At 53.9% G+C, this 24,599-nt stretch overlaps 1 protein-coding gene across 2 annotated transcripts in view; it reads left to right on the top strand.

Moving 5' to 3' along the window:
- The window catches only part of EXT2 (exostosin glycosyltransferase 2), a 142,224-nt gene extending 118,519 nt beyond the window's left edge, over positions 1 to 23,705 (top strand). The window contains exons 11-15 of one of the 2 annotated variants that reach the window (XM_075545850.1): positions 11,100 to 11,243; positions 13,467 to 13,595; positions 15,688 to 15,770; positions 23,019 to 23,198; positions 23,383 to 23,705. In XM_075545850.1, the coding sequence (XP_075401965.1) occupies positions 11,100 to 11,243; positions 13,467 to 13,595; positions 15,688 to 15,770; positions 23,019 to 23,157 (495 nt within the window). In that variant the 3' untranslated portion in view covers positions 23,158 to 23,198; positions 23,383 to 23,705. Of the gene's footprint in view, positions 1 to 11,099; positions 11,244 to 13,466; positions 13,596 to 15,687; positions 15,771 to 23,018 lie in introns of both variants that reach the window. The other variant, XM_075545851.1, reaches the window with a different exon arrangement.
- The last annotated feature ends 894 nt before the right edge of the window (positions 23,706 to 24,599 follow it).

The following is a 24,599-nucleotide window of genomic DNA, read 5'->3' as shown; positions in this document are numbered from 1 at the left end:
TTAAGAAGCTGTAGAATCGGTCTCACAGAACTGTCATAGTTAGGAGAGAGAGTAAGGCCAAGCAGCCCATCTCTGAGAGGGTTTCTGCTGAGGAGCTGGAGTCCCTGCTCCTCAGTCCCCTGGGGGAGGGGCCCAGCCAGTGCCCACCTGTGGCGTCCTCTGGTCCTTCTCAGAGAACGGACTCCCTGGGGCAGTTTCCACATAGCTCAGTCTCCCTGTCTTCAGTCCGGAGAAAAGAATGATCTATCTGTTAGCTGGTCCTGTCTCCAGTTTGCCTTGATTTACACCCCCGGGCTCGCTCTCGCCTGTGCCGCCCCAGCCAGGCCTGCTGAAAGCCGATCTGGCCACAGAGCAGGAGCCCACGGCCGCGATGAGAGAAGCTGACCTCTCGGAGCAATTCTGACGCACCCAGGCCCCACTGGAGGAGAAGTCAAACAAATGTTAAGGGAAGGAAATCGAATCTGTATGCTGAACAGTGCAATAACATCTGATTGCCTGAAAGAAAGAAGAAAAAGCCCCCAGTGGGGAAGGACGATAGAGTGGCACTTTTTCCTTCCCCACTGCGCAAATTAAAACAGCACGTTTGGGACCTGTTGACATAGCCATTGATGGAACATCGCAAGTGGGCCTGTGACTGGCAGTTCCAAAGAGCAGCCAGCGTGCTTCTGGCCGGGATGTCTGCCCCTCGCAGGCGCCCGGGCCCAGTGAGTCAGGCAAGCTGGTGTCCAGAAGAGCTTGTTTTGTGACGGGCAGCCCTCCTGACCTTTCAGGACCCAGCCATCTGTGCTCCGTCCGCAAGTCCCATCCACCCCCACCCCCACCCCTCCACCCCCAGATCCCGGTCAGTCCTCTGCAGCCCTGTCAGGGTCGCCTGGCTTTCTTTCTCCCTCTCTGAGCGGGACAGTTCTTTTAAGGAGGTGTTGGTACGTTTGATGGTTTGAAGAATGCCTCCCCCCCCCCCGCCCTTCAACAGGAGAGATCTTCACCGATAGCCCAGCCCTGAGCGGATCCATATGTTGGAGGGTTATGTTCCCAAAGCTGCCGGTTGTCTCCTTGGGGATGGATTACAGGGGAACTCTGGCAGCTTCAGGAATTCCGAACTTGGCTGATGACTTGGCGCGGAGGGAACTTGCCTTGGATGGAGTGCATATCAGCCTCGCTTTTTGACAGGGCCCCTTCCAGTAGGGGTGTGGGCAGGCCTTGGAGGCAGGCCAGGGGCAGGGAGAGCCCCAGCAGCCTCCGGGGCCCTGGCAGGGCAGCGCCCGCAGCTCGCAGAGGAGGAAGGCGGCCTTTCAGCGGCAAGCCACACCTTCACTGCCAGTCGCAAACCGGCCTGCATGATCATGAGTTTGAGATGGTGGCCGCGGCTCTGTGGCATCAGACACGGTGACGATGCCACGTGCTCATGGGTGGAAGAAACGTGAAGGATGGTGTAGGCCCCGGGCTGGGGAAAACCGTGATGGGTGACCGAGTCCCTGGGAAGCCAGTCACGAGCAGTGTGGCGTGGCCTGCTCACCTCTGAGCGCACGTTTATTCCTCGAGGCTGGGAAATTGGCCTCGAGGGGTCACAGCCCTCTCACTCGCACTAACACACTGCTCTCGGGGAGCTGGCTGACAACCTTAAAAAGTCAGCCGTTGGCAACCTTGAGAAGTCCTATTTCAAAGTTCCCAACCAGCCTTCGGGTTGGGCTGGGACAGAGGTCCCGATTACATGTTGACGGTCTGCATACGGCTGCAGAGAGAGGCCGGGGCGAACGTCTCATGAGCCGGGTCACTAATGGCATCCACCCTGTAGGGGTGGGGCCCGGATGACAAGCCTTCTTTCAGAAAATCCCACTGAGGCCGAGGCAGTGCCCGCCCTGTGTGCCCAGCTCATAGTAGATGCTCAGTAATAGATGCCACATGAGTAGCTTGGTGCGTTTGGGCATTTGGATTTTCTTCCACGTGATTTCCCTGGGTAAATTCAAAAGCAATTGCTCAAAGTAAAAGGACTCTGTGACTCTTTTCGGTAGAAGAGCCCTAGTCTCCTACTTGCTGACCTCCTCAGCAGATTCCCAAAAAGATACCCTTTGTGCAGCACTTACCAACATCGCCATCGTTACAGGCGCCGCTCTGGGAGCATCTCGGTGTTACAAACCGGCGTTGTCAGGGCATCGTCTGTTACAGTGTTTTATCAACAGACAGGGAAAAAATGAGCCCGGGATCACGGAAACGTTTCTCTACTATAACGACTTTGTATACAGTAGAACCCCGGACCTCGACGCTGATCCGTTAGGAGCATTGAGATGTGATGCAGTCAAGTTCCAAATCAACTTTTCCCATAAGAAATAACTGAAAACGGAGTAATCCGTTCTTGACCATTTTATACAAAACTTTAAACAGAAATTTCAAAGTAAATAAGTTCAGAGGTAAATAATATAAATAAGAAATGCAACATTACGAAGGTTTTTAACAACTATAACATGGCTCATACCTTGAGACTGATGAGGATCTGGCTCTGTGGACACGGATGTGGAGAGGAGGGATGGAGAGAGTCACTGTGTGGAAGGGGAATCCCCTGCCATCAATTCAACTGGTAGCTGCTTTTCAGGAGGGTTTTTTTGCCCCATTCTTTGCCTTTTTTCACTAGGACCTGCCTGGCTTTCTCTATTAAAAAAAAAAATCTGTCTAATGCAGTCTGCTGTTGGCATTTCCTGAATTACTTTCTAAAAGGTTTACTAAATTATCAGAAATACCGATAACACTGTTAACCAGCTCCTTATGAGGATTCTTTTCCAAAAAGTTCTCTCTTAGGATCCATATTTCATATCATGGATATGGAAAAAAAGCCACAAAAACTAAGAAAATTATTGCAAAACACTTGGAACACAGCCACAAAAGATTTAAACAATGCGCACTGACAACGCCAACTAACACCTGGTGACCAAAACGGGAACTGCTTTTGTTTACAAAAATCACGTGTGTCGGGTTGGATTCTGGTGTTTTGTTCGAGCTCCGATGCAAAATCTTCTCAACATTTTCACATCAGTGCAGTCGAGTACCGGGTTCAGCTGTACTTGTTTTTATTTGTCAATGAAACCTGCCTGGCCTGGTTTCTCTTCTTTGCCTACACAGCCAGAAAGTGCAGTGGAGTTGGTGTTTAAATACAGGTTCTCGCGTGGGCCTCTGTCTCTAATAGATGTGGCCTCCGCTCCTCCCTGCCCCACTCTTCCTCCTTCACACCCTGTCTTTGTTACTTACCAGTTGAGCACCGGCAGCCCTGGAGCCTGAGGGCCTGGGCTTGAATCCCTGCTCTACCACTTACTAGCTGAGCCATTGGGAGAAAGCTCCCTGGCGGCCCTGGGCTCTGGCTGTCTCGTCTGTAAGGCAGGGCCGATAGGCTCTCTGGCATAGAGTGTTGGAATACTGAGAGCACCCTGGTGGCAGTGTCACATAAGCATTGAACTGCTAACCGCAAGAGCGACAGTTGAAGCCCACCAGCCCCTCTGTGGGGAAAGAGGAAGCTCAGAAACCCTCTAGAGCAGCGGTTCTCAACCTGCCTGTGGGTCGTGACCCCTTTCACTAGGGTCGCCCAATTCATAACAGTAGCAAAATGACAGTGATGAAGTAGCAACAAAAATCATTTTATGGCTGGGGGTCACCACCACATGAGGAACTGGATGAAGGGTCGCAGCATGAGGAGGGTTGAGACCCGTTGTTCTGTGGAGTCGCTAGGAGTCTGATTCAGTTAGGTGGCAGTGGGTGTGGGTGTGGGGGTTCAGTTAGGTGGCAGTGGGGGTGGGGGTTCAGTTAGGTGGCAGTGGGCATGGGGTGGGGGTTCAGTTAGGTGGCAGTGGGGGTGGGGGTTCAACTAGGTAGTGGTGGGGGTGGGGTGGTGATTCAGTTAGGTGGCAATGGGTGTAGGGGTGGGGGTTCAGTTAGGTGGCAGTGGGGGTGGTGGTGATTCAGTTAGGTGGCAGTGGGCGTGGGGCGGGGTTCAGTTAGGTGGCAGTGGCCGTGGGGCGGGGGTTCAGTTAGGTGGCAGTGGGGGTGGGGCTTGCCATGAGCATTGAGTGAGTGACAACTTTGGCAGGCCTTGGAGGGCTCCCTGGCCGAAGGTTTCAACAAGTGGCAGTCGTGGTGTTCTTACCTTAGCAGGTTGGATCTCAGTACAGTGCTACCCCATATGGTAAATCGCCCGAGTCCTTTTTGGAAACGGGAGTGACAAATGGGTGAGTGATTGAAAGAGTGCCCTGGTCTGTCTCCCGCCATGCAGCAATTACGGGGTTTGATGTATGTGTTTAGGGCCCTGTCGGGAACTGACTCATTGACTGATTGCTTCGGAGGCAGTGCCACGTCCCACCTTTTCACGGCAAGAAGAAAGCAAGCACGAGCACTCAGCCGGTTTGGTAGCAGAGACGGAAGTGCCCGCGGCAGTTACTTGAAGGAAGCAGGGCTTGTTCCGTCCTTGCTGGACAGAGCTCCTGTCGTTGGTCCCCAGTCAGTTCAACTGGGTCTCACCCAAATCACCTGGAGCTTTCAAAGGCTCCATGATAGGTGTTCACGAGAAACCCAAGCCCCGCTGGCATGTGCTCACATCTCTATTAAGCAGGCCTCGGAGACCAGACGGAGAAGCAGTGTGACCCACAGGGGGGTTGAGGTTATGGAAATAAGACTGATCCCGTGTTTAATGGCTCTTAAGGAGCACACCATTAGAAAGCCAGTGACCTGGTCCTGACCCAGCGCTTCCTCCGCCCAGCCCCTCAAGCCACGTCTCGCCCTCTCTCCTCGTCTTTATTGTCTCCCAAGAGATTCATTGCCTTGTAAAAAGAAGTCCATGAGTTTAATCTTTCCTTCAGCTGCTTTCTGCCTGCCTGTCCTCCCCTGCCCCAGAGCCTCCCAGCCGACAAGGACCCAATAAGCCCGCAGATGTCATGCCTGGGACCTCACCAGTTGGCCGCCCAGCTGACAGAGTTGCTCTCTCCGCGGGACAGAAGCTGCATTGGTGACGCGTACCTTCAGCTTTTAGGAGATGCGTGCTCGTGGGGGCAAAGGGTTGGTCATTTTCCCAGCTTCTCTTCCCAGCCTGCTCTGTCAGCACACATGGGACACTGAGCGACTGACTGCTGGTCCTCACCAGCGCCCAGAGGCTGGAACACTGGTACCGAGTGTAATTCTGGACACAAGGGAAGGGCTGAACTTGGGAAGATGAGATGCTCTGTAGAGTCTGGTGAGGGGACGGGGGCGGGGGTTCATATGACATCATGAACAGAGAGCCAGATAAGGAGTAAGACCTAGCGTGTCCTTGACCTAGCCGTGCAACTTGGGCCTGTAGCTTTGGTTTTGTTCTCATCTGGAGAGAGCCTGGACAACGGGCTCCCTGGGGAGGCCAAACTCCAGGTTAGCTTAGGCCAAGGTCAGCAGCTCGGGCTGCCAAAATGTGATTTTTCTCTTTGACATCCACGGGAGAAACATGGGCCCGCCATCCACGAACATGCAGCGGTTTCAAGTGCTATAAAGCCATTTTCTTCATGTGGTCCTTTCTTAACAGCTGACTGCTGAAAGATTTCACAGTACACACATTTCTCCAACTGTGACTAACCCCATGGCCATCATTTCTCCCAGCAGAAGACAGAGCTGGAAAGGCATGGAAATCATGTTCAAACACCCCCCACCCCCACACACACAGAGAGCCAGGTACCAACCTTCAACCAGAGGCAAAGGGGAAGGCGGCCAAGAAGGCAGATGTTGCCCCGTGTTTCCCATCTTCCTGCTTGGCTTGTTTTAAGCAGAACCTTGCTATGGGTTGGAGAGGCCCTTCGGACTGACTGAGGTGATCCACAAGGTCAATTTTCGTGCACAGCCCAGGCCCTACGTGTGTTTGTGAAATCCCACCAGCACTGGACGCTACAGGTGATGGTCAGAGTCCGCTGCCATGGGTGTCCCGCACAGGCATTGCTTTGGTCCCCAAGCGTGGGAAAGGGCTCTTTGGACTTTTGCAAGGTGGCCTCTTGACAAATACTGCCAAGCCTCTGGTGTAATTAAAAGCATGAGCTGGGAATGAAGTCAGTCGTTGCCTCCATTCCACTTCATTTCAGGAAATTCCAAATATAAAAGGTGAGCTTTGTTCCCAGAGGGCTGAGCGTGCATCCTGGAGCTGGCTCCTCTGTGGAAACAAGCTTGGAATTGGAGGGCAGCCAGCCCCAGGGGCCGGCTCTCCCTGCCCCATCTGGGCCGCATGCAGGACTGGACAGAGCCTGCCGAGAAGACAGCCACTGGGCCCAAGATGTGTGCGTGCTGAGCTGCTTGCTAAGCTGCCCTGGCTGACCCAGGCACGTGACCACAGGGTTTGGACTGCTTCAGGGAGTTACACCCCACTCGGAGTGATAGAAGGCCGGGGACATCTGCAAGGAAAGACAGGACACATTAGGACCATGTCCACCCACTTCCCACGGCACTTCTTCACCCATCTCTTGTCTCCCGAGTCCTGATCCACGCGGTGCCCTCTCGCCTGCCCACCAACCCAGGAGTCACGTCTCGGTGGCGGGGCAGTGCTGCTGGCAGCATGGCCACCGCAGCAGCCGGTTCAGGGAGTCGCCTTTCTCCTGGCGTTGACCCGTAATTTGATAATTGTATATCCCAGCTGGGCGCCACCTGTTATTACACCTCCTCCCCCAATCTGTTTCCTGAGCCCAGAGTGGCTAGCACACACCCGGAGCGTAAGATGTACTCTTCTCAGTGGGCTGAAGATTCAGTGCATGGTCCTCTTCTCAGGAGGGTATATCAGGTACCTGTACGTGCTTGGCGCACAGCCTGTACCAGCTCACAGCTCAGAAGGAAGACATAGGGCATCATGGGCCCTAAGAGAGACATCTCCATGTGCCACTGGTTGCTTTTTTTAAGCTCACAGTGGCCTGTTCTTCAGGGAACCGACTCGCTCTCTGTTCAGACTGCCCACTTGTTGGTTAGCAGCTTAACATCTTGCATCACCAGGTCATGTAATCCGGGCCTTCACTTGGCAGGTGGCAGAATGAAAGGGCTCCTGGGGTCTGTCTGTCGATTATATAACTCATCAGTGACAGAGCTTCAGCCCCCTCCGACCTGGAGTTCTTTCTGTTGAGGCCATCGTCAGCCTGGGCAGCCACCAGTGGGCTCACGGACAAAGGCGGGGGGAGGTGTCTCAGTCTGAGGCAAGAGGAATGGGAAGCTTCAGAGACCCCAAACAGTCTTCAAAATAGAACGGGCAACTCCGACATGGCCAGGGGAGCGGCATGCAGGGTGTGAAGAGGAGGGATTTCTGCCGCTGAGGTGGCCAGGGCCCTGATGATAAAAACAGGCTGGCAGGAAGGAGGTGGAGGGTGGTCTTGCTATGTTCAGATGCCCGTTTGGAAGTGGGAGCCGTAGTGGGATGGAATAGGCCCTGGACGCAGGGCACCTCCAAGGGATTGCTGAGTCTCAGGCGAGACACAGAGCTAGCAAGTATAGTCGCCCGTCTCCACAGATGCTGCAGGTCAGCTGCCACCTGTGTGGGGGGGGGGGGAGGGGGCAGTGGTGTCGGCAAGCAGTGTACTCGCAGCTGGATGACATGGACAGCGCCGGGGAGAGCCTATCGCCCTTAAGTCGCTTGTGATTCAAAGTGATCTGATCGGACAGAGGAGCGCTGCCCAACAGAGCTCCCGAAGCTGGAAGTCCACATGGAAGCAGAGTGCTGTGACCTTCTGTCGCCGAGAGGCTGGTGGGAGTGGGGCCCCCACCACAGCACCACCGGGCCCCCTGACCATAGCTACGGAAGCACCAGCATTCCAACTGCAGGGATCGATGTGAGCGTTCATGTGCCTCTGCGGTCACCTCTAAAGGCATCTGGCAACAATAACCACAAGCACTTTCCCCAAGGGAAAAGCGGAGTTCCCGTGGCAGGGGTCAGGTAGCTGTGAGGAAAGGGGGATGTCATTGACCTTCTTGCTCTTCGGCCTGGGAAAATGCTGTGTCCATAATGGGCTTTGTCCAACCCTGGAACGGCCCGGCCATGTTGATCCCGTCGTCGTCGCTGGGCTGCAGCATTATAGATGAAGTACTAAGTCATCACCAAGGACGGTGTCTTGTGTCCAGCTTCCTGCAGGAAGCGAGGGCCTGCTCAGCAGCACTTAGAGCGACTCCAAGGAACCTGGAGCTGGGGACACCTCTGATGCTTCCAGGACAGCGTGGGCCTACATCCTGGTCAGAGGACTGAACCCCACAGCATCTGTCCCCAACGCAGAGGCGCCGTTGTGATCATTATTATTATGTCTGCAAACAGGCCTATAGAGCAAGGGAGACGCCATGGGAACGGGAGGGTGTAAGCATGGTCATAGGGGGAAACACAGCTTTGGCAGCACCCACTGAATGGGTGCCCCTGCCCTTGCCCTCCACCTTTCCCAGCCCTGGCTCTTATTTCGACCGTCAGCAGTCTTTTAATTCGGTCCAGGCAAACCTGCTAGCATGGCATAGGGGTGACCTGACCTGAGCAGGAAGGTGCTTGATGCGGGGAGAAGGAAGGGCCGATGCATAGAATCTACCCAGGCCCACAGCCAAGCACAAGTCATGGCTCTCATGCTATGTAGCTGCCCTGGGGTCTACAAACTGCAATTGTGCTGAAATGCAGCAGGTTCTTGCCTAGGATGGGGCCTGGGACTAGATAGCACTGGTGACAACATGGGGTTAATGAGGCCAAGACTGTTTTCACACACACACACACACCACCACCACCCACCACCCACAAAGCTCTCTTCATCGCTGTTTCCATGTCCTGGAAGAGCATGTAGACATGACCAGGAGGACAGGTCCAGGCAGTGGACTGGCTCTGCACATCTCTCCACCCCCTTTGGGAAGGCCGTGTGAATGTGCACTTTTGTGGTCATGGAGTGTTAGCTTGTTGTGCACATACACAGGACAGCACGGGATTTATGTTGGTATGGGTGTGCTTACAGGTTTCCTTCCCAAAGCTGACCTCTACCTGCATTCACACCTTTCCGTCTACTGAGACTCTGGCCACTCTCAGTGCCCAGAATGCCAGGGGGAAGAAGACTTGAGTCCCACGTCCGCAGGGAGTGTGAGTCTGATGGAAGGAAAATGGATGCTCAATAATGGATAAATAACCATAGCAATTTCTACGGAAACAGGGGCAAGAGGATGGAATGAAGATCGACAGGGGATGGTGTTTATCTTGGGTCTTGCCTTGGAGGAGGGGAAAATAAAGAGGACCTGATGCAAAGGGCTTAAGTAGAGAGCAAATGCTTTGAAAATGATTAGGGCAAAGAATGTACAATCGATGTATGTGTATGTATGGATTGTGATAAGAGTTGTATGAGCCCCTAATAAAATGTTAAAAGAAAAAGAAAGGTCCAAGGAGGCCTCTCAAGGTGGGTGACATTTAAGCCAGACTCACAGGACAGAGGAGCAGCGAGCCCTGTGAACAGGCGGGAGAACATTGAAGTGGAAGACATTGCAGGATCAGAGAGCCTGCAGCCCGGTGCCTGTGAGGTTCTGTGGAGTTGGTCCTCACTCGGAAAGATCCCCAGGATGACAGAGGAACACCCTCACCTCCTGTGCTTATGCTGGAGCCTATTGTGCCCACCACGGTGTCGGCCCATCTTGTTGAGGCCCTGGCTCTTCGCTGCCCCAGCACGACGCCCTTCTCCGGGACTGCTCTCCCTGGATAACGTGACGCAAGAATGCGAGTGAGTTCCAGCCATCCTTGCCTTTATGGAGCATTCCGGCTGTCCTTCTAAGACAGGTTTTTTTTTGGCAGTCCGTGGCCCTTTCAATATTCTTGACCAACACAAGTCTCTTCAGTCAGAAGTAGTAGACACGAAGGGCCTGGAGCCTCAGCAGGGTTTGCGGACAGAAAGGTGGTAGAGGAGAGGCTGAGGAGAGGCTGGAGAGTGGCTAGGGCCTTTAGAACGACAGTGGGGAACGTCCCGCTGGTGAGCCCCGGGAACCCTGCAGACTAACTAACATCACACATCTCACCAGAGAGCTGCAGTCCCGGCCAACACATGAGTGGTGACGTAATTAAATGTTTGACCAAATATAGCAGGCTAATTTTTAAGTTGATAATTTTATATGGCCTTTGAGTCATGTAATAACTATCCACCTGGCCCTTTAAAAAGTGTGTGTGTGTGCTTGCGTGCGTGCGTGCGCACGCACATGCGCACGCATGAGACTGGGGCCCAGGAACCCCGCGGGATGGTGGTGAAGGATGAGACCCTGTCCAGGGTGCCGGAGAAGGCACAGGAGTATCATTGGGTCTCCTTAATGGCAGGGTCTCTTCTCTTAAAAGCCACTCTAAACTCACACATGGAGACGAGAAGAGGCAGGGCCGCACTGCTTGTTTGTTGTTTGGCTTGTACGGGAACACGTGGCGAAAGGACCCTCGTTGGGGTGGGTTAGCAACGGTGGCGGCAGCAGTGGGCTGGAGCCCTGCATGGCTCAGCACCAGGCCGTGCTTTGCTCTGCTGTGCATAGGGCCACTGTGGGTTGCACCCAATTCAATGGTACCTCATACTAGCAGTGTTCCAGGGGGTTGAAGCCAGCAAAACTGGATCCAAGAACCTTTTCCGGCGATGGAAATCTGGTTAATGGGGTGCGTATGTTACAGGTGGTGTTATCAGACACCTTTCCCGTATTTTAGACATCCAGTGACTGTTAAGAAGAGCTGTGTGCTCAGGAAAAATAGAAGCTCTTGTTAAAAGCAGGAGACTCGGTTCATGTTCAGAATCACCTAAATCGAGTGCCGACCAGAGCCTCCGAGTTGCAGTGTTCCTCCAGTCTGTCAGGTGTGAGTTCACTCACTGCGGAACTCTTTCATGAGTCACATATTAAGAGGCTGCCTACCTTAGGCCAACTCAGTAAGCCGTTCCTCTGCCTTAAAATGTCTAAGCCAGCCCAAGAAGTTTCGTAGAAAATGAGGACCAACATCTGTCAGGGAATACCGTCAGCAGCGTGAGGCCCGGTCAGCCGCGCCTCTTCACGCTCACCTTCATCCTGGCCGTCTTGGTGGGTGAGGATCCGAATCTCGGCAGTCTGCTGACACCCACTGGCAGTGATGGCCACGAATGAATGTCGATGTGTTTCCTTCACAGGTCTGGCGGGAATTCCCAGATCGGTTAGTGGGGTACCCAGGCCGCCTGCATCTCTGGGACCACGAGATGAATAAGTGGAAGTATGAATCTGAGTGGACAAACGAGGTGTCCATGGTGCTCACGGGCGCAGCTTTTTACCACAAGGTAAGAGGGGAGGCCGGACAGGGAATCCAGGATGGACGATAACCTTCAGGACCAGGGGTGTAAGGGACGATACTGGGAGAGTAGAGGGTGAGTGGGTTGGAAAGGGGGAACCGATTACAAGGATCCACATGTGACCTCCTCCCTGGGAGATGGAAGGCAGAGAAGGAGGGGAAGGGAGACTCCGGATAGGGCAAGATATGACAAAATAACAATCTATAAATTATCAAGGGCTCATGAAGGAGGGGGGAGCGGGGAGGGAGGGGTAAAAAACAGAGGATCTGATGCAAAGGGCTTAAGTGGAGAGCAAATGCTTTGAAAATGATTAGGGCAAAGAATGTACGGATGTGCTTTATACAACTGATGTATGTATATGTGTGGATTGTGATGAGAGTTGTATGAACCCCTAATAAAATGTAAAAAATAAAGAAAAAAAAGGGGGAGGCCAGGGCCACCTGGGCCTGGGTTGGCAAACCGAAGCATGATACCCCCTTTTGTTGGCCCAGTGCCATTGTCCTCTCTTGCTGTTGAATTTGGCAACCATGTTCTACCCAGACGGCATAGACAGGCCGTCACAAAAAAATAGGCTTTATGATACTTCCTTATCAAAAAAGGTGTTATTTGCTAACTATCAATATAACATAGGCTCAGAGAAGGCCACGCGGGAAATCCGGGCAAAGAAACTGAGGAAGAAACGTCACTGGTCGTTCTGCCAGCAAGAGGTAGCCACGGTCACTGCTGGGGGCGAGGTGTCCTTTTTCCAGCGGTGAATACACTCACTCCTCTGCATGCCATGTGTCACGTTGTGAATCACGCTCTTGAGCTGAGTGGATAGCTTCCCATCGTCCCCAGCAAGGGTCAGCATCCTTCACAAGTAATTTCTTCTGAAGTTAATTGTGTCTTTTACGCATGACCAGTCCTCTGTTGGCTGTTTCAGTTCTTTCCGGTGTTTGTTGTTGGCTTAATGCCGCGGTCAGTAACTGCTCTCGTAACTGAGTTTGTAACGTTCAACGATAGATTTCTACACGTAGAACTAGTGATGTCCAAGGGTATGAACCGCTTTCCATTTTGGGGGTTCTGAATGATACTGGACAGTCGTCATCAACATCATCCATGAACGCTTCCAGCCCCTGTCAACAAAATGGGAGGCTGACCACCTTACTATACCCTCCCGGGCATGTCATTTCACACAGCCTCTGTGGTCAGCTTACTGTCTCAGCCCTCACTGGACGGCTAAACCAGGTGCCCCAAAGTCTGCTCTGCCACACGGCCACCTCATAGGGGTCAGAGGAGGACTGCTCCACAGCGTTTTCAGTGGCCAGTTTTTGGGAAGTCTGTCACCAGGCCTTTCTTCTGAGGCCCCTCTGGGTGGCGGAGGGATTGAAACCCCTTTTGTGTACTTATTCGTCTTGGTACTTCTGATAATTGCCAGCACATGCTTTCGCTGTGCTTGGCTGGAGAGCCTTTGCTGGTAGGGTGCTCAGTTGGGTGGCACAGTGCTCCCTGGGGGCGTGGGGCTTAATCAATTAAGTAGTACGGTGTATGTAGTACAGAACTGGAATGGAGAGAGCCGCCCAGTTAGCACAGCCCTTGAATCTAGCTGGATTCACCCTGGTTGCCCATCGTGCGCTCAGCACTGATGCCCTGGTAGCTTTCAGGGCCGAGGCCCAGGTGGGAGTCTTTACTTTTGGCAACTGAAACAATGGAGGTTTGCAGTTTGGGAGGTTCGTGACAGTAGGCCCTGTGTGTGTGTGGTGTGTGATCCGCCTGTCGCCCTGATTTGTACATGGAGGTTGCGGCCAGTTCAGAGCCGCTTCACTTCCCTGCTTCTTTTCAAAGCCCTGTCTGTGCGACAGTGCACACTATTGTATTGTCGGTTTCCATTAAGAAGCCGTGGAGAGGAGCAGGGACACAGGGACAGAACGCTGTGACTTTAGAGGAAGGATTCGGCCAAAGAGACTCTGTCACGTTTCTGTGGGCCACGTCCACGAATCAGGCTTTGCCTGGCGCCGTCTCTGCCTGCAGTGAGCGGAGAGGGGCCACGGTGGCGATGCTCAGCCACTGTGCCAAAAGCCTTCTCGCACGTCCTTTGCCCTCTCCATTGATAGCGCCTGGTGATTGATCTCCGCAGAAAGGCCCTGCCTCTGTGCACACTAGGAGGCCCATTGTGTCACAGCCAAAGGGAACTGCGGTTGAAACATTTCTTCCTCCGGTCTCTCCTGACAGTATTTTAACTACCTGTACACCTACAAAATGCCGGGGGACATCAAGAATTGGGTGGATGCTCATATGAACTGTGAAGACATTGCGATGAATTTCCTGGTGGCCAACGTCACGGGGAAGGCTGTCATCAAGGTAGGGTCCTGGCCCAGCTCTGCCGTGAACTTGCTGGATGATCTCAAGCACCCCCGTGCTTTCTCTCAGCCTGTGCTCGGTGCTGCTGTAGATGGAGTATTGGCCTAGATGAATGCAAGCTCCATTGATTGCTTTACGCGTCAGTCATCAATTCTCTCGCGATGTAAAATTGAAGCTAGACGCTGCCAATTTAAATGTTGTCTCTTTTTTTTAAGTTCCTTTAGTGAGAGTTTTTAACCCTCAGTGTAACTGTTAAAAGATTGATAGTTGATTGGATGGTGTAAGGTATGTAATAATATATTACATATTAATGTTTCACAAGGGTGGTAGGATGGGGGAGGGAGGGAATAATGAGGAGCTGATAGTAAAGGGCCAAAGAAGAAAGAAAAGGTTTTGAAATCAGAGAGAGCAATATCTGTGAAAGTTTGCTTGGTATCATTGATATATGGACTGTCATAATACATATATAAAAGCCCCCAATAAAATGAGTTTAAAAAAAAAAGACTGATAGTTGAGCCACAGTGGTGTCTTAAGAGTAAAATTAATTGATTCTCAAATTTAATTTGGGATCTGTTTCCATTAGCTAAAGGCCTCCATTTCCACCTGTCAGTTTTTAAATAGAGGTTGAGAGAACAGGACCTCTTGTACAGTCACATGATCGTAAACTCAGATGCAGACTCACTGCCATGCTGTCGATTCCAAATCCTGGCGACCTGCTAGTTCCCCTAAACATGGTTTCTTAAAGCACCTTTCCCCCAGCACGGTGAAAGCTGAGGGTGCACAAGGATTGTCTTTGTATCCACTTTGGGTACGAAGGATCCCTGGAGGGCTTCGGCGTTGGCTTGCTGACTGCAAGGTTGGGAGTTCAAACCTACCACTCACTCCATGGCTACAAGATGAAGCTGTCTGCTCCGCAAAAGGTTGACAGCCCTGAACCCTGCATTCCCACAGGGTCCACACGGGTGGGAATCAGCTGCATGGCGGTAGATTTGGAAACAACCCCCAGCTATATAGAGAATGTGCATTTCTTTTTGTGAGTAAAATCAGCTTAACATGCAAACACCCCCACCCCACCCTTTTTCTCCCTTCCAGATTAGAATTCCCTGAATGTGGTGAAAATGGGCACAGCTTCTAGGCCAGGCTCCTGGAGCTCAGGCTGGAAGCGGGGCTGGCATTTCCTGCTGATGGCTCACAGCACTGACTGGCAGGAGCAGCCCGAGCACGCCAGTGACCTGGGAAGAGGGACACTCCCTGTCCGCACTGGCTGGGCCTAACCTCCATCCCTAATGCAGGGACCGCTGACTGGCTGGGATGGAGATGGCCAGGCTCCTTTTGAAGGCCCTGCCCTTGTCCCCACATCTTCTTTCTGGCCGCGTTTCTGCCTCCTGTTGCCTCTGGACACAGGCTTCGCAGCCGGCCCCAGTTACTCAGCTGTCTTTGCCTTCCAGCCCTCTCTGTGCCCCTGCCTCCCCTGGGCTGGGACCACAGCCCTGCCTAGGTTTGCTTGGGAAGTCTATACAAGTCCACGGTCTGCGGGGAGGGCAGGCAGTAAGGGCCAAGGACTCAGAGGACGGCTGGCTTCTTTCCTGTCTCGAGGGGAACTACAGAATCTCCCTGCGGCTCCCAGAGCCCCGGGAAGCCCGTAGCCTTTGCCGTGGGCTGCCTGAAGGAAGGGGAAAGAGCGCCCGCTGGAACGGAGGTCACGGTGAAAGTTATGGGAAGCTGTATTTCATCGCCCTTATGGCTGCAAGAACAAATGGTGTTTATACAAGGACCTTGGCAGTGAGAAAACAGTCATTAAACAGGAATTAAGGAGCTTGTCATCACCACTTCTTTCCAGTTACAGAAGGCGAAAGCCCGCCAAGCCTGTTTTATTGGGCCCTTGTGAGTTCTGCCGTTGGCCGAGGCAGTCGGAATTGAATGGGGGGCTGGCGAGGTGTGTGTGTGCGCGTGCGTGCATGTGTGTGTGTGTGTGTGCGCTCATGTAGAGCGAGCGAGCGCCTCGGCATATAGCAGAAAACGGGCAGCGCCACGTCACCAGCCCGCCGCCGCCCTCGACACTGACGGGCCTGTTTCTGTGCTTCCCTGGCAGGTGACCCCCCGCAAGAAATTCAAGTGCCCCGAGTGCACAGCCATCGACGGGCTTTCGCTGGACCAGACACACATGGTGGAGAGGTGAGCGAGCCCCCGAGAGGCCGGCAGTCGGCCCGTCTCTGATCCCCACTTCCTGCGCAGCCTCTTGAAGGCTCGAGGCGGGAGAAGTGAGCACAGCAGCTGGTAGTCACAGTCACCTCTTCTTCGCACTGTGGGAATTGGGTCAGTTCAAGCCCAGGTCACCCACAGAATTCATTTGGAATGCTGCTCTCTCCATTCGTAATGGCTGGAAGGGTCTTAAAATACATAGCTGGCCCCAAGCTGCATAAGGCAACGTCTCCGTGTGGACAGTTAGTTCACCATCGACAGGCTTGGGAGTGGAAGCCGGTCCCGCCTGTGGAAAGCCTGGGCTGGCTATAAGGGTACTGTGCCCGTGGAAGAGGAGGCACGTGCTTGGGAATAACTAAATTGAACTCGCAGAGCCAAATTGCCTTTGTTGGCAGTGCCAACACCTGCCCGAACCAGGCTTGAAAAGAGAGCGGGGTACACGTCTGAGCGGCTGGTCACGTGTCTGTGCAACAAGCGCACCTTTGGCGTGCGTGGGCTTCTCCTGAGACCGTGATAAGCCTGTGTGAATATGAATTCTCCAGAGCTTCTAAGCACGGCCATCAAGTCCTCTCAGTCCAAAGGCAGCCCCGCCCCTACCCAAGACAGCGCTCTGCCATCTGGGGCGTCGAAAACATAGCTGGCAAGCTCGTCGGTGCACGTGGTTCTTATTTAACCGGACTTGACACCAGTAAAGTGGCCCCGTGGGTTATACCTGGGGCCGCGATTGCAGCCTCAGCCATGCAAACCCACCAGCCCCTCTGGCAGAAAGACGAGACTTTCTGCTCCGTTTAAGAGGTGCAGTCTTGGAAATAGTCGGGGACAGCTCTCCCTGCCCTGTAGGGTCACCATGAGTCAGGCCGGGCTCCATGACGGTGAATTTGGGTCACGGTGCTACAGGGCAGAAAAGCCGGCCCGCCCTGTCCGTGAACTAAAGGGGCAGCTGCAGCAAGTGGAGGTGATTGTGGTGAAGAATGTGTTGCAAGCAGGGATTTGATTGGATTGTTTCACCTTGAGGACACCTTTGCATCACATTGAAGGACAAGTGGGAGCGAGCAGTCTGAGAATCTAGCATTCACAGCCCAGGGAGAGCCTGTAGCAGCCCGGGACCGCACGGAGTCAGAGAATGTGGTGGTCATAGTAGCGGGAGCTCTCCAGTTTCGGCTTCCCCAGGCCACACCTGCATCCCTTTGCAGCCTTCATTTCGGAAACCTGTCAGCCGCGTTGACACCCTTCAGGCCCGGCAGCTTGGAGGACTTGGGTGCAGAGAGTGGGTCAGCTGGCCCAGGCTCTTCCATAACATTTCATGCCTTCCTGTCGTTGAAACGATCTGTGTATCTTCTTTGTACATGTCTAACTCTCTACGTGAAAGGATAGATTGTGATTCTGGAGAGAATTTTCCCTTGCTGTCATAAGCATCTCACGTTCCCAGGCAGGAGCGTGCGCGGTCATGTCTCCCTCAGGAAGCTCCCCGGCGTCGAGTGGGAGGACCTGACGTTGTTACTTTAACTTCCCATTCACTGTGTTTGGGGAGGGTTCCTGGGCTAAGCTCCATGGTGACTGAGTACCAGTAGTCATGGGGCTGATTGTGCCTGGTGAGACCCCATACATGCCAGCGTAGAACCGTGCTCCATCGGCTGTTCAGTGGCTGCGATTTGTAAGTAGATCACCGGGCCTTTCTGCCGAGGCACCTCCGGGTGGACTTCAGCCTCCATCCTTTGGGTGAACAGCTGAGCATGTTAACGGTTCACGCCCCGCAGAACCTCTAGGGGTTCGTTAGGCTAAGATACAATGGTGGGATTGTATGGTCCGGGACAGGGAGCCCGTCCCCTCTCTAGGGTGACCAAGGCCATCCACCTTCACAGGAGCAGGGGAGCCTCATTGTTCTCCTGCAGAGTGCCTGGCGGGTTTGAACCTCAACACTTAGCTGCCAGCGCCCTTTGGCAGAGTGGGGAGAAGAGTGGATACCTTCATGGAAAGGCGAAACTCTCTGCTCTGCCGCCAGGAGATCACCACGTATAAAGGCCTGGGTGCAGTGAGAGAACTGTACGTTAGGGGTTAGTGTCACGCAGCTGAGGAGAATCACTAAGGAGGTAGGGAGGCAGGTGTGAATCAGCGTATTGCCCCAATTTTACAGATGTAGAAACGGAGGTTCAAAGACACTCCTGTGGCCTCAAAAAGCTAATCATGTTGTTCCTTGCTGTCGTCTCTCGGGAGCCCTGTGTACAGAGGAGAGTCCCGGAAGATTCTCAAGCCTGTGACCTCTCAGGAGCAGGTCACCAGGCCGGTCTTCTGAGATGCCTCTCGATGGGGTGTAGTAGTGGAGCATTTAACACGCAAGGAGTGTGTGTGTGTGTGTGTGTGTGTGTGTGTGTGTGTGTGTTTGTGCCGGTCTTCTAAGATGCCTCTTGATGTGTGTATGCCAGTCATCTGAGATGTCTCATGATGGGGGGGTGGGAGGGGATGGGTGGTGTGTGTGTGTATGTATGCCGGTCTTCTGAGATGCCTCTTGATGGGGTGTAGTAGTGGAGCATTGAACACACAAGGAGAGAGAGAGAGAGAGAGTGTGTGTGTGTGTGAGCTTCTTAAAGTTTGTGCAAAAATTCCATTTTCATTTCATTTTTCCACAAACTTTTTGAAGCCTTTTCGCGTGTATATATACATGTGTACATAAAACCAAACTTACTGCCAGTGAGTCAACTCGACGCATATACATGTATGTATGCACACCAACTCGATGCCTCTCTGTGCATGTGCACACGACGTGTGCGTGGAGGTACACGCACGCACATTCCTTGCATTGCTGAAGGAGCCCTGGTGACACAGAGGCTAAGCACTCATCCGTTAATCAAAAGGTGGGCACTTCAGAGCCCTTTGACCCTGTCCCGAGGATCTCTGTGAGTCAGGCTTGACTGAATGGCAATGGGTCTTACAGATTAATATAACCCAGAGCTACATGTGCTGAGTACTGCGAGGGCAGTTCAAAGTGTCGTATCTCTTTGCTGGCTTGAAGATCAAGAACGTGTGTTTGTGAAAGAAGTGGCACCGGAAGCGAGCCCTCGAAGTCACGAGACACCCAGCTGGTGGAATTCTGGACAAGAGACCACAGGCGGGGGAGCGGTAGGCAGACAGGCCCAGTCAGTGAGTGCGATAGTGGCACAGGGGGCTAGAACTCAGCCGGACCCCAAGGGCTGTGTGCTTCCAGCCCCCCAAGGGCTCCTTGGAGAAAGACCGGGTCACACTTGGAAACCCTGTGGGGCTCTTGGACTCTGCCCTGTGGGGCCGCTGTGATGGGGAATTGACTCACCACCCAACAACAAGAAGCCCAACTGGGCTGTGCAAATTTGGCTTTCTGGCTTGTCGTCACGGGGCTGCAAAGGGCCTGGAACCCATCCTCACGGAGCTTGACCTTTTCCCTCCCGGGTCTGGTTAACTGCAGAAGGGGGTCGGATGGGGGAACGCTCAAGGACTGCTTTGAGCTGAGCTGGGTGGCGTGCTGGACGTCAGCAGACATCGATGTGAGGGCTTTCCACCTGCGCCGAACGTGGGCCGGCGAGGACTCCTGTCCCCGAGGAGATGTGCGAGAGTGCAGCGCTGCCTGGGCCCCTGGGAGGAGTTACGGGGAAGAGTCCGCTTGGATTCGGAGCCCAGAGGAGTGGTAGGCGGCGGGCGCCCTTCCACAGTTGAGTTACACAGTCAGGAGGACCACTAACTGCTGAAAGGGTGGGGTGAGCAGGGGCACCAGTCTTCGTTAGGTGACATCGAGCGGGGCCCCACCCGTGGAGACCCACGTACAACAGACCAGAGCACTGCCCAGCCCCATGCCCTCCTCGCACGTGTGCTTGAGATTGAGGCCGTCAGGGCAGCACTGTGTCAGTCGTCTTGTCAAAGGTCTTCCTCTCCTTTGCTGCGCTGCAGCGTTAGCAAGCACGATATCCCTCCCCAGGGACCGGTTTCCCCTGGCAATGTGTCCCCAGTACACGAGACGAAGTCGTACCATTTTTACTTCTGAGGAGCAGGCCGGCTCCCAATTCAGAATTGTTTGTTCTATGAGCGGTCCCCGCTGCTTTCAGTGGTTGCACCTAAAACAGTGTAAGTCATGGAAACAGGAGATCTTCCTCAGGGGTAGAGTTGGAGCACAGTTGGTAGGTGATTTGGGGGGCTTGCCCTCGGAGTAGATACAGATTGAGATACTGGGGAGGCAGTTAGACTAGAACTTTAGAAAGAAGTGTAAAACAAAGCTATCCATGAGTTAGTTGCCCAAGGAGAGCTATCAACTGAGACCTGAAGGACACTCTTGAGAAGTGGAATGACTCATGGGAAACAAAGATGAATGGAGAAGCAGGAACCTCGGTGCCCCAAGGCCAGCGTGAGCCAGGACATGCGGACTGGGCAGAGGTCTTTGGGCCAAATGTCATTGGTGCTTGGAAACCATAATTCCATGGCCCAATGGAGCCAAAAGGTCCCATAGTCAGTGTCTGTGAGGAAGAGGTAGTCGGTCCCTTGGAGAAATTGCAGAACAACTGGAAGGGAAAAATCTTGGAATCACTTAGAAACAAGAGGAAGGCCATTTGGATTAGACACCGCATCCCTGGGAAAGAGCTAGATTGGGAGGGAGCAAGGTGCATGGCATAAGCCTTCTTGGGTAGATTGATCAGGTCCCCAGGTGGTGGGAATGGCTTGCGCTCAGCTGAATACAAAGGACTGGACAGTGGGCATCAGAACAATTGTGAGGATGGCACAGGACCGTGCGGTGTTTCGTTCTGCTGTGCTTAGGGTCCCTGTGTTAGTCTGGGGACGACTAGGGAAACAAATCAGGGAGACTCGTGTATAAGAAAGCTTTATTTTATATAAAGAGTAATGGTATATCAAGAAAACATCCCAACCCAGTCCAGAACAAGTCCATAAGCCCGATATTAGCCATATATCTGATCCCAGTTTGTAAATTCCTCTTCAAACTCATGCAGCGCATCAATGGTGCTGAGTGCAGGAAGGTCACAGGCCAGTGGGTTGAAAGTCTTGCGGATCCAGTGGTGGTGGAAGCATCTCAGCGCTGGTGTGGGTTTCCACGTGGCTCCTCCAACACCAGGACTCTGGCTCCATCATCATAGCTCCATGTGGATTCTCAACAGGAATGTCAAGCAGAGAATCCGTGTATGTCCCACCTCAAGGGAGGAAGACACGAGTTCCCAGAATCCTCAGGAGAAGGCCATGCCCACACAGAGGCCTCATTGGCTGTGACCTGATTGACAGCTAGACTCCACTCCTTCGCAAGTTGACAGATTATATAACTGCCAGTCGCTATGGGTCAGAGCCGACTGATGGCACCTGACAACAGCAGCCTGGAGGTGGTTAGTACAAGCCTCCCAGCAATGCCATGGAAGGCAGGCCTGCTTCTGCCACCAGGGCAGCCGAGAAGACAGGTCGCTCGGGTCTGCTCTGACTCGTGGGCTCACTGGTGGCTAGTGTGGACGCAAGCAGAATGGGTTTGGTTTCGGGGGTTGGGGTGAGACTGAGAGGTGGACGGGTCGTTGTGGAGTAGTTTCCTTTGCAGAACACACATTTTGCACAAGACAGTGAAAACCTAACCAGTCAGTAAGCCAAAAAGAATCCTTGTGCAGGGTGTTGTGGTTCAACGGGCTTGCTTACTTGCTCCTACGTTTATGGGTCTGGGGTTCAGCATTTCCATTGTGTTCGGTGGTAGTTTTACTGCCCGGGGTCAGCTCTTCCAGAACCAGAAGAGTTTGTAACTGTCAATTCTGATCATTCGTTTCATCAAGGACAGGGCAGTATGGCAGATGGGCAAGCGTTGGCGGGAGAAAAAGAACCCGGGCCAGTCTCGGAGATAATGCCTGAGAGCCTAGCAACATGGCTTTCCTTCCCAGCCGCCCTAGAACTGGCCAGAAGCACTTGGATAGAGTAGGTAAAGGTGTGTCTTGACAGGAGGGCAGGCCTTCCCGACCATTCAGAAGTCCAGAGAGTCTGGGTCAGAATCTCCCATCTCTGAGGACGTCCCTGTTTGACTGGGACACCCGTGTTGACGGGGCGACTGGAAGCGCCCTGAGCAGCCAGCTGGACTCAGGATCTGCCCCGAGCTGCTCTCCCGGTGAAGAGCGAGTCCGGAGCTGTGCTGTGCCCATGCAGAGTGGGCCAGCAGCTTCGCCAGTGCAGGCTGTGTGTGCGGGGCTACTCTCTAGACCTGGGCTAGCCAGGGGCAGCAGCAAGTCCAGCCGGCCTGAGCCCCCGTGGCTCCTTGTCTTGCCCGTGCCCTGCTGGCATGCAGTTACAGAGGGGCCATTGTTCTGCTCGCCCAGGGGCCACGCTCCCCTGCCAGGAGGAGCCCTGGGGGCGTAGGGGACTCTGGGTTGAGCTGCTCCCCTCAGAGTCAGTGGTTCAAACCCACCAGCCGTTCCTCTGGAAGAAGCTGAAGCTGTCTGTTTGGTAACAATGGAGAGTCGCAGAAAGCCAAAGGAGCAGCCCTCCCTGCCTAGGAGGTTCGCTGGGAATCGGAGCAGACTCAGTGGCAGAGAGGCGGCGTCCTGGCGGGAGGAGGGACTGGAGGCAGGTGAGGAAAACCGGCCTCTTCCCTCAAACGGCAGTGCCTGAGTTGTTTCCTGTTGCTGCTGGTTCTAACCAGGGAGTGGCTGAATGGTGAAGACACGCCGAGGCTGGAACTTCCATCACAGAGAGTGTGTGGAAGCTGACCCATCACCCCCAGAGAGCGTGCCGCTCCACTCTAGGCCCTGGGCTGCATGCATGAGGCGTCGTGTCCCCCTTTGGGGTCACTCCACGCCCCCCACCAACTTCTGCCGCCTCCTGCCTCAGGTCCAGGTGCCTCCCTCCCTCCCACCTGCCTCAGAAACTAAAGTGAGCTGGCGCTCCCACCCAAGTGGCTTTGTTCCCCCTAGCCTGAAGAGCTCATGGAGACAGGCTCAGGCCTCCTGGCAGCTAACCCTCCTCGGTGGGAGGCCTTGCTCCTGTGGAGCCCAGAGAGGACTGTAATCTGAGGGGGAGAGAGTCTGACCTTTAAACCACAACCCCTGTTCACTTCCTCCTACCCATCCCCCACCCCGAAGGTACAGCCAGACACCCAAAGTCCCTCCTCAAGAACTGAGGAGCAGGCAGGGCCCTGCGTGTCCTTTGTGGGTATTGAACCCCAGGTATTTCACTGCTGTCTGTCAGCCTCTGAAACGTGTTCCCCTTTTCTGCTCTCCCCCGCCTCAGGTCCGAGTGCATCAACAAGTTCGCTTCCGTCTTCGGGACCATGCCCCTCAAGGTGGTGGAGCACCGCGCAGACCCCGTCCTGTACAAGGACGACTTTCCTGAGAAGCTCAAGAGCTTCCCCAACATCGGCAGCTTATGAACCAGGCCCCGGCCGATGTCTGAGCGTGCACATGCGCCGCGGTGAGCGCCCGCCTTGTGTTGGGGCACGTTGGGGTAGGGCCTTAGATCGTTATCAAGAACGGGAACCTGGGAAGATGCCCTAAGCACCCATCGTTCCTTCGGCTCTCCCAGGAGTTCTCTCCAGAAATGCCACGGGGAAGCCCGGCATGGATGTCAGCCCGACTCAGACACTCTTCCTTTCCAGACCTGGGAGAACCTTCTGGAAAGAAAGCTCATTGACTGTAAGACGGCCGGAGAAGAGGAAGCTAGTGGACCATGTTAGACATGAGGGAAACGTCCTGAGTGATCACCTCGGTCTGAGTTGGTTCGAAGCCACGCCGAGCCCAGAGCATGGTGCAGTAGGCAGACCTGGCAGTGGGTTTGATGCCCGCCCGGGACTCAGGTGATGAACTGGTGCAGAGGAGCAGAATCGACTCTTGAGTTGGGATCCTTTAAGTTCCATGAACTATTCCTCTTTGGGTTGGCTTTTTGATACAATTAAACTGATTGCTTATCCCTTTTCTCTTATGTCTGGGGCACTGGCCGTCCGCAGCCATAGGGCTCCTCTCTCTTTGCTTCTGTAATGTCACGTCATCATTGGCCAGGGTTACACGGAGTCAGAAGGACTCGCAGGCAGGTGCACCAACCTCAGCAAAGTCCTCAAATTTCAAAACTGCCTGGGAGCCTCGGCTCCCAAACCCTCCCAAGAAATCCGTTCTCGTCCTGATTGGATGTAGCCTATGTTGTTCGGGTACTTTCCCGGGAAAGCACAGGGCCACTAGTTGCAATCCACAGGGTCCCTCTGGCTTGGACCACGTGGTACAAGCTGCCAGAGCCCTGATCCCTACTTCAAGTGGGTGCCAGACCATCCCTCCTCCTCTGGTGTAAACTGACCTTCGCGAGGGCGGTTCTGGCAAACGCTAACTGCGCCTGGCCACGGTGGCTGGTCTATTTAGATGGTTACGTGTCAGCCCGCAGTGAGACTGCACATGTGTGGATTGTACCTCTCGGAGCCCAGCGGATGAACCCATCGACTCTGGAAAATGCTGGGTGTTCTGGATCCGAAACAGATTTATCTGGCTCTAATATTAAGATTAGCCACAGTTTGGGCTTTAGCCATAACATATGTCCCCAGAACTCAGAAATACATAACTATTTGCTTAGAATGTGGATATAATTACTGGAGCCGGGTTGTGTGCCAGTTGAAGGCACGGAGACCCCACCCACTCTGCTGAGCGACAGGAAGGTGCGCTGTGGCCGTGCTGCTGGCGGGTTCCACTGGCCTGCAACCCGAGCCACTTCGAACTCCGCCCCACCCAACGGGGGAGGTCTCAGGAGACTCCACAGTGGAGGACTGGCAGGTGGACGTTGTTGGCGAGTCCTCTTTCTGCTGGAGGGAGAGGAAGCGTTGAGGTTGGAGCC

This window comes from Tenrec ecaudatus, chromosome 4 (assembly GCF_050624435.1).
Source record: "Tenrec ecaudatus isolate mTenEca1 chromosome 4, mTenEca1.hap1, whole genome shotgun sequence".
Classification (NCBI taxonomy): domain Eukaryota; kingdom Metazoa; phylum Chordata; class Mammalia; order Afrosoricida; family Tenrecidae; genus Tenrec; species Tenrec ecaudatus.
The sequence above is the reverse complement of the archived record's forward strand: the minus strand, read 5'-3'. Positions and strand labels throughout refer to the sequence as shown.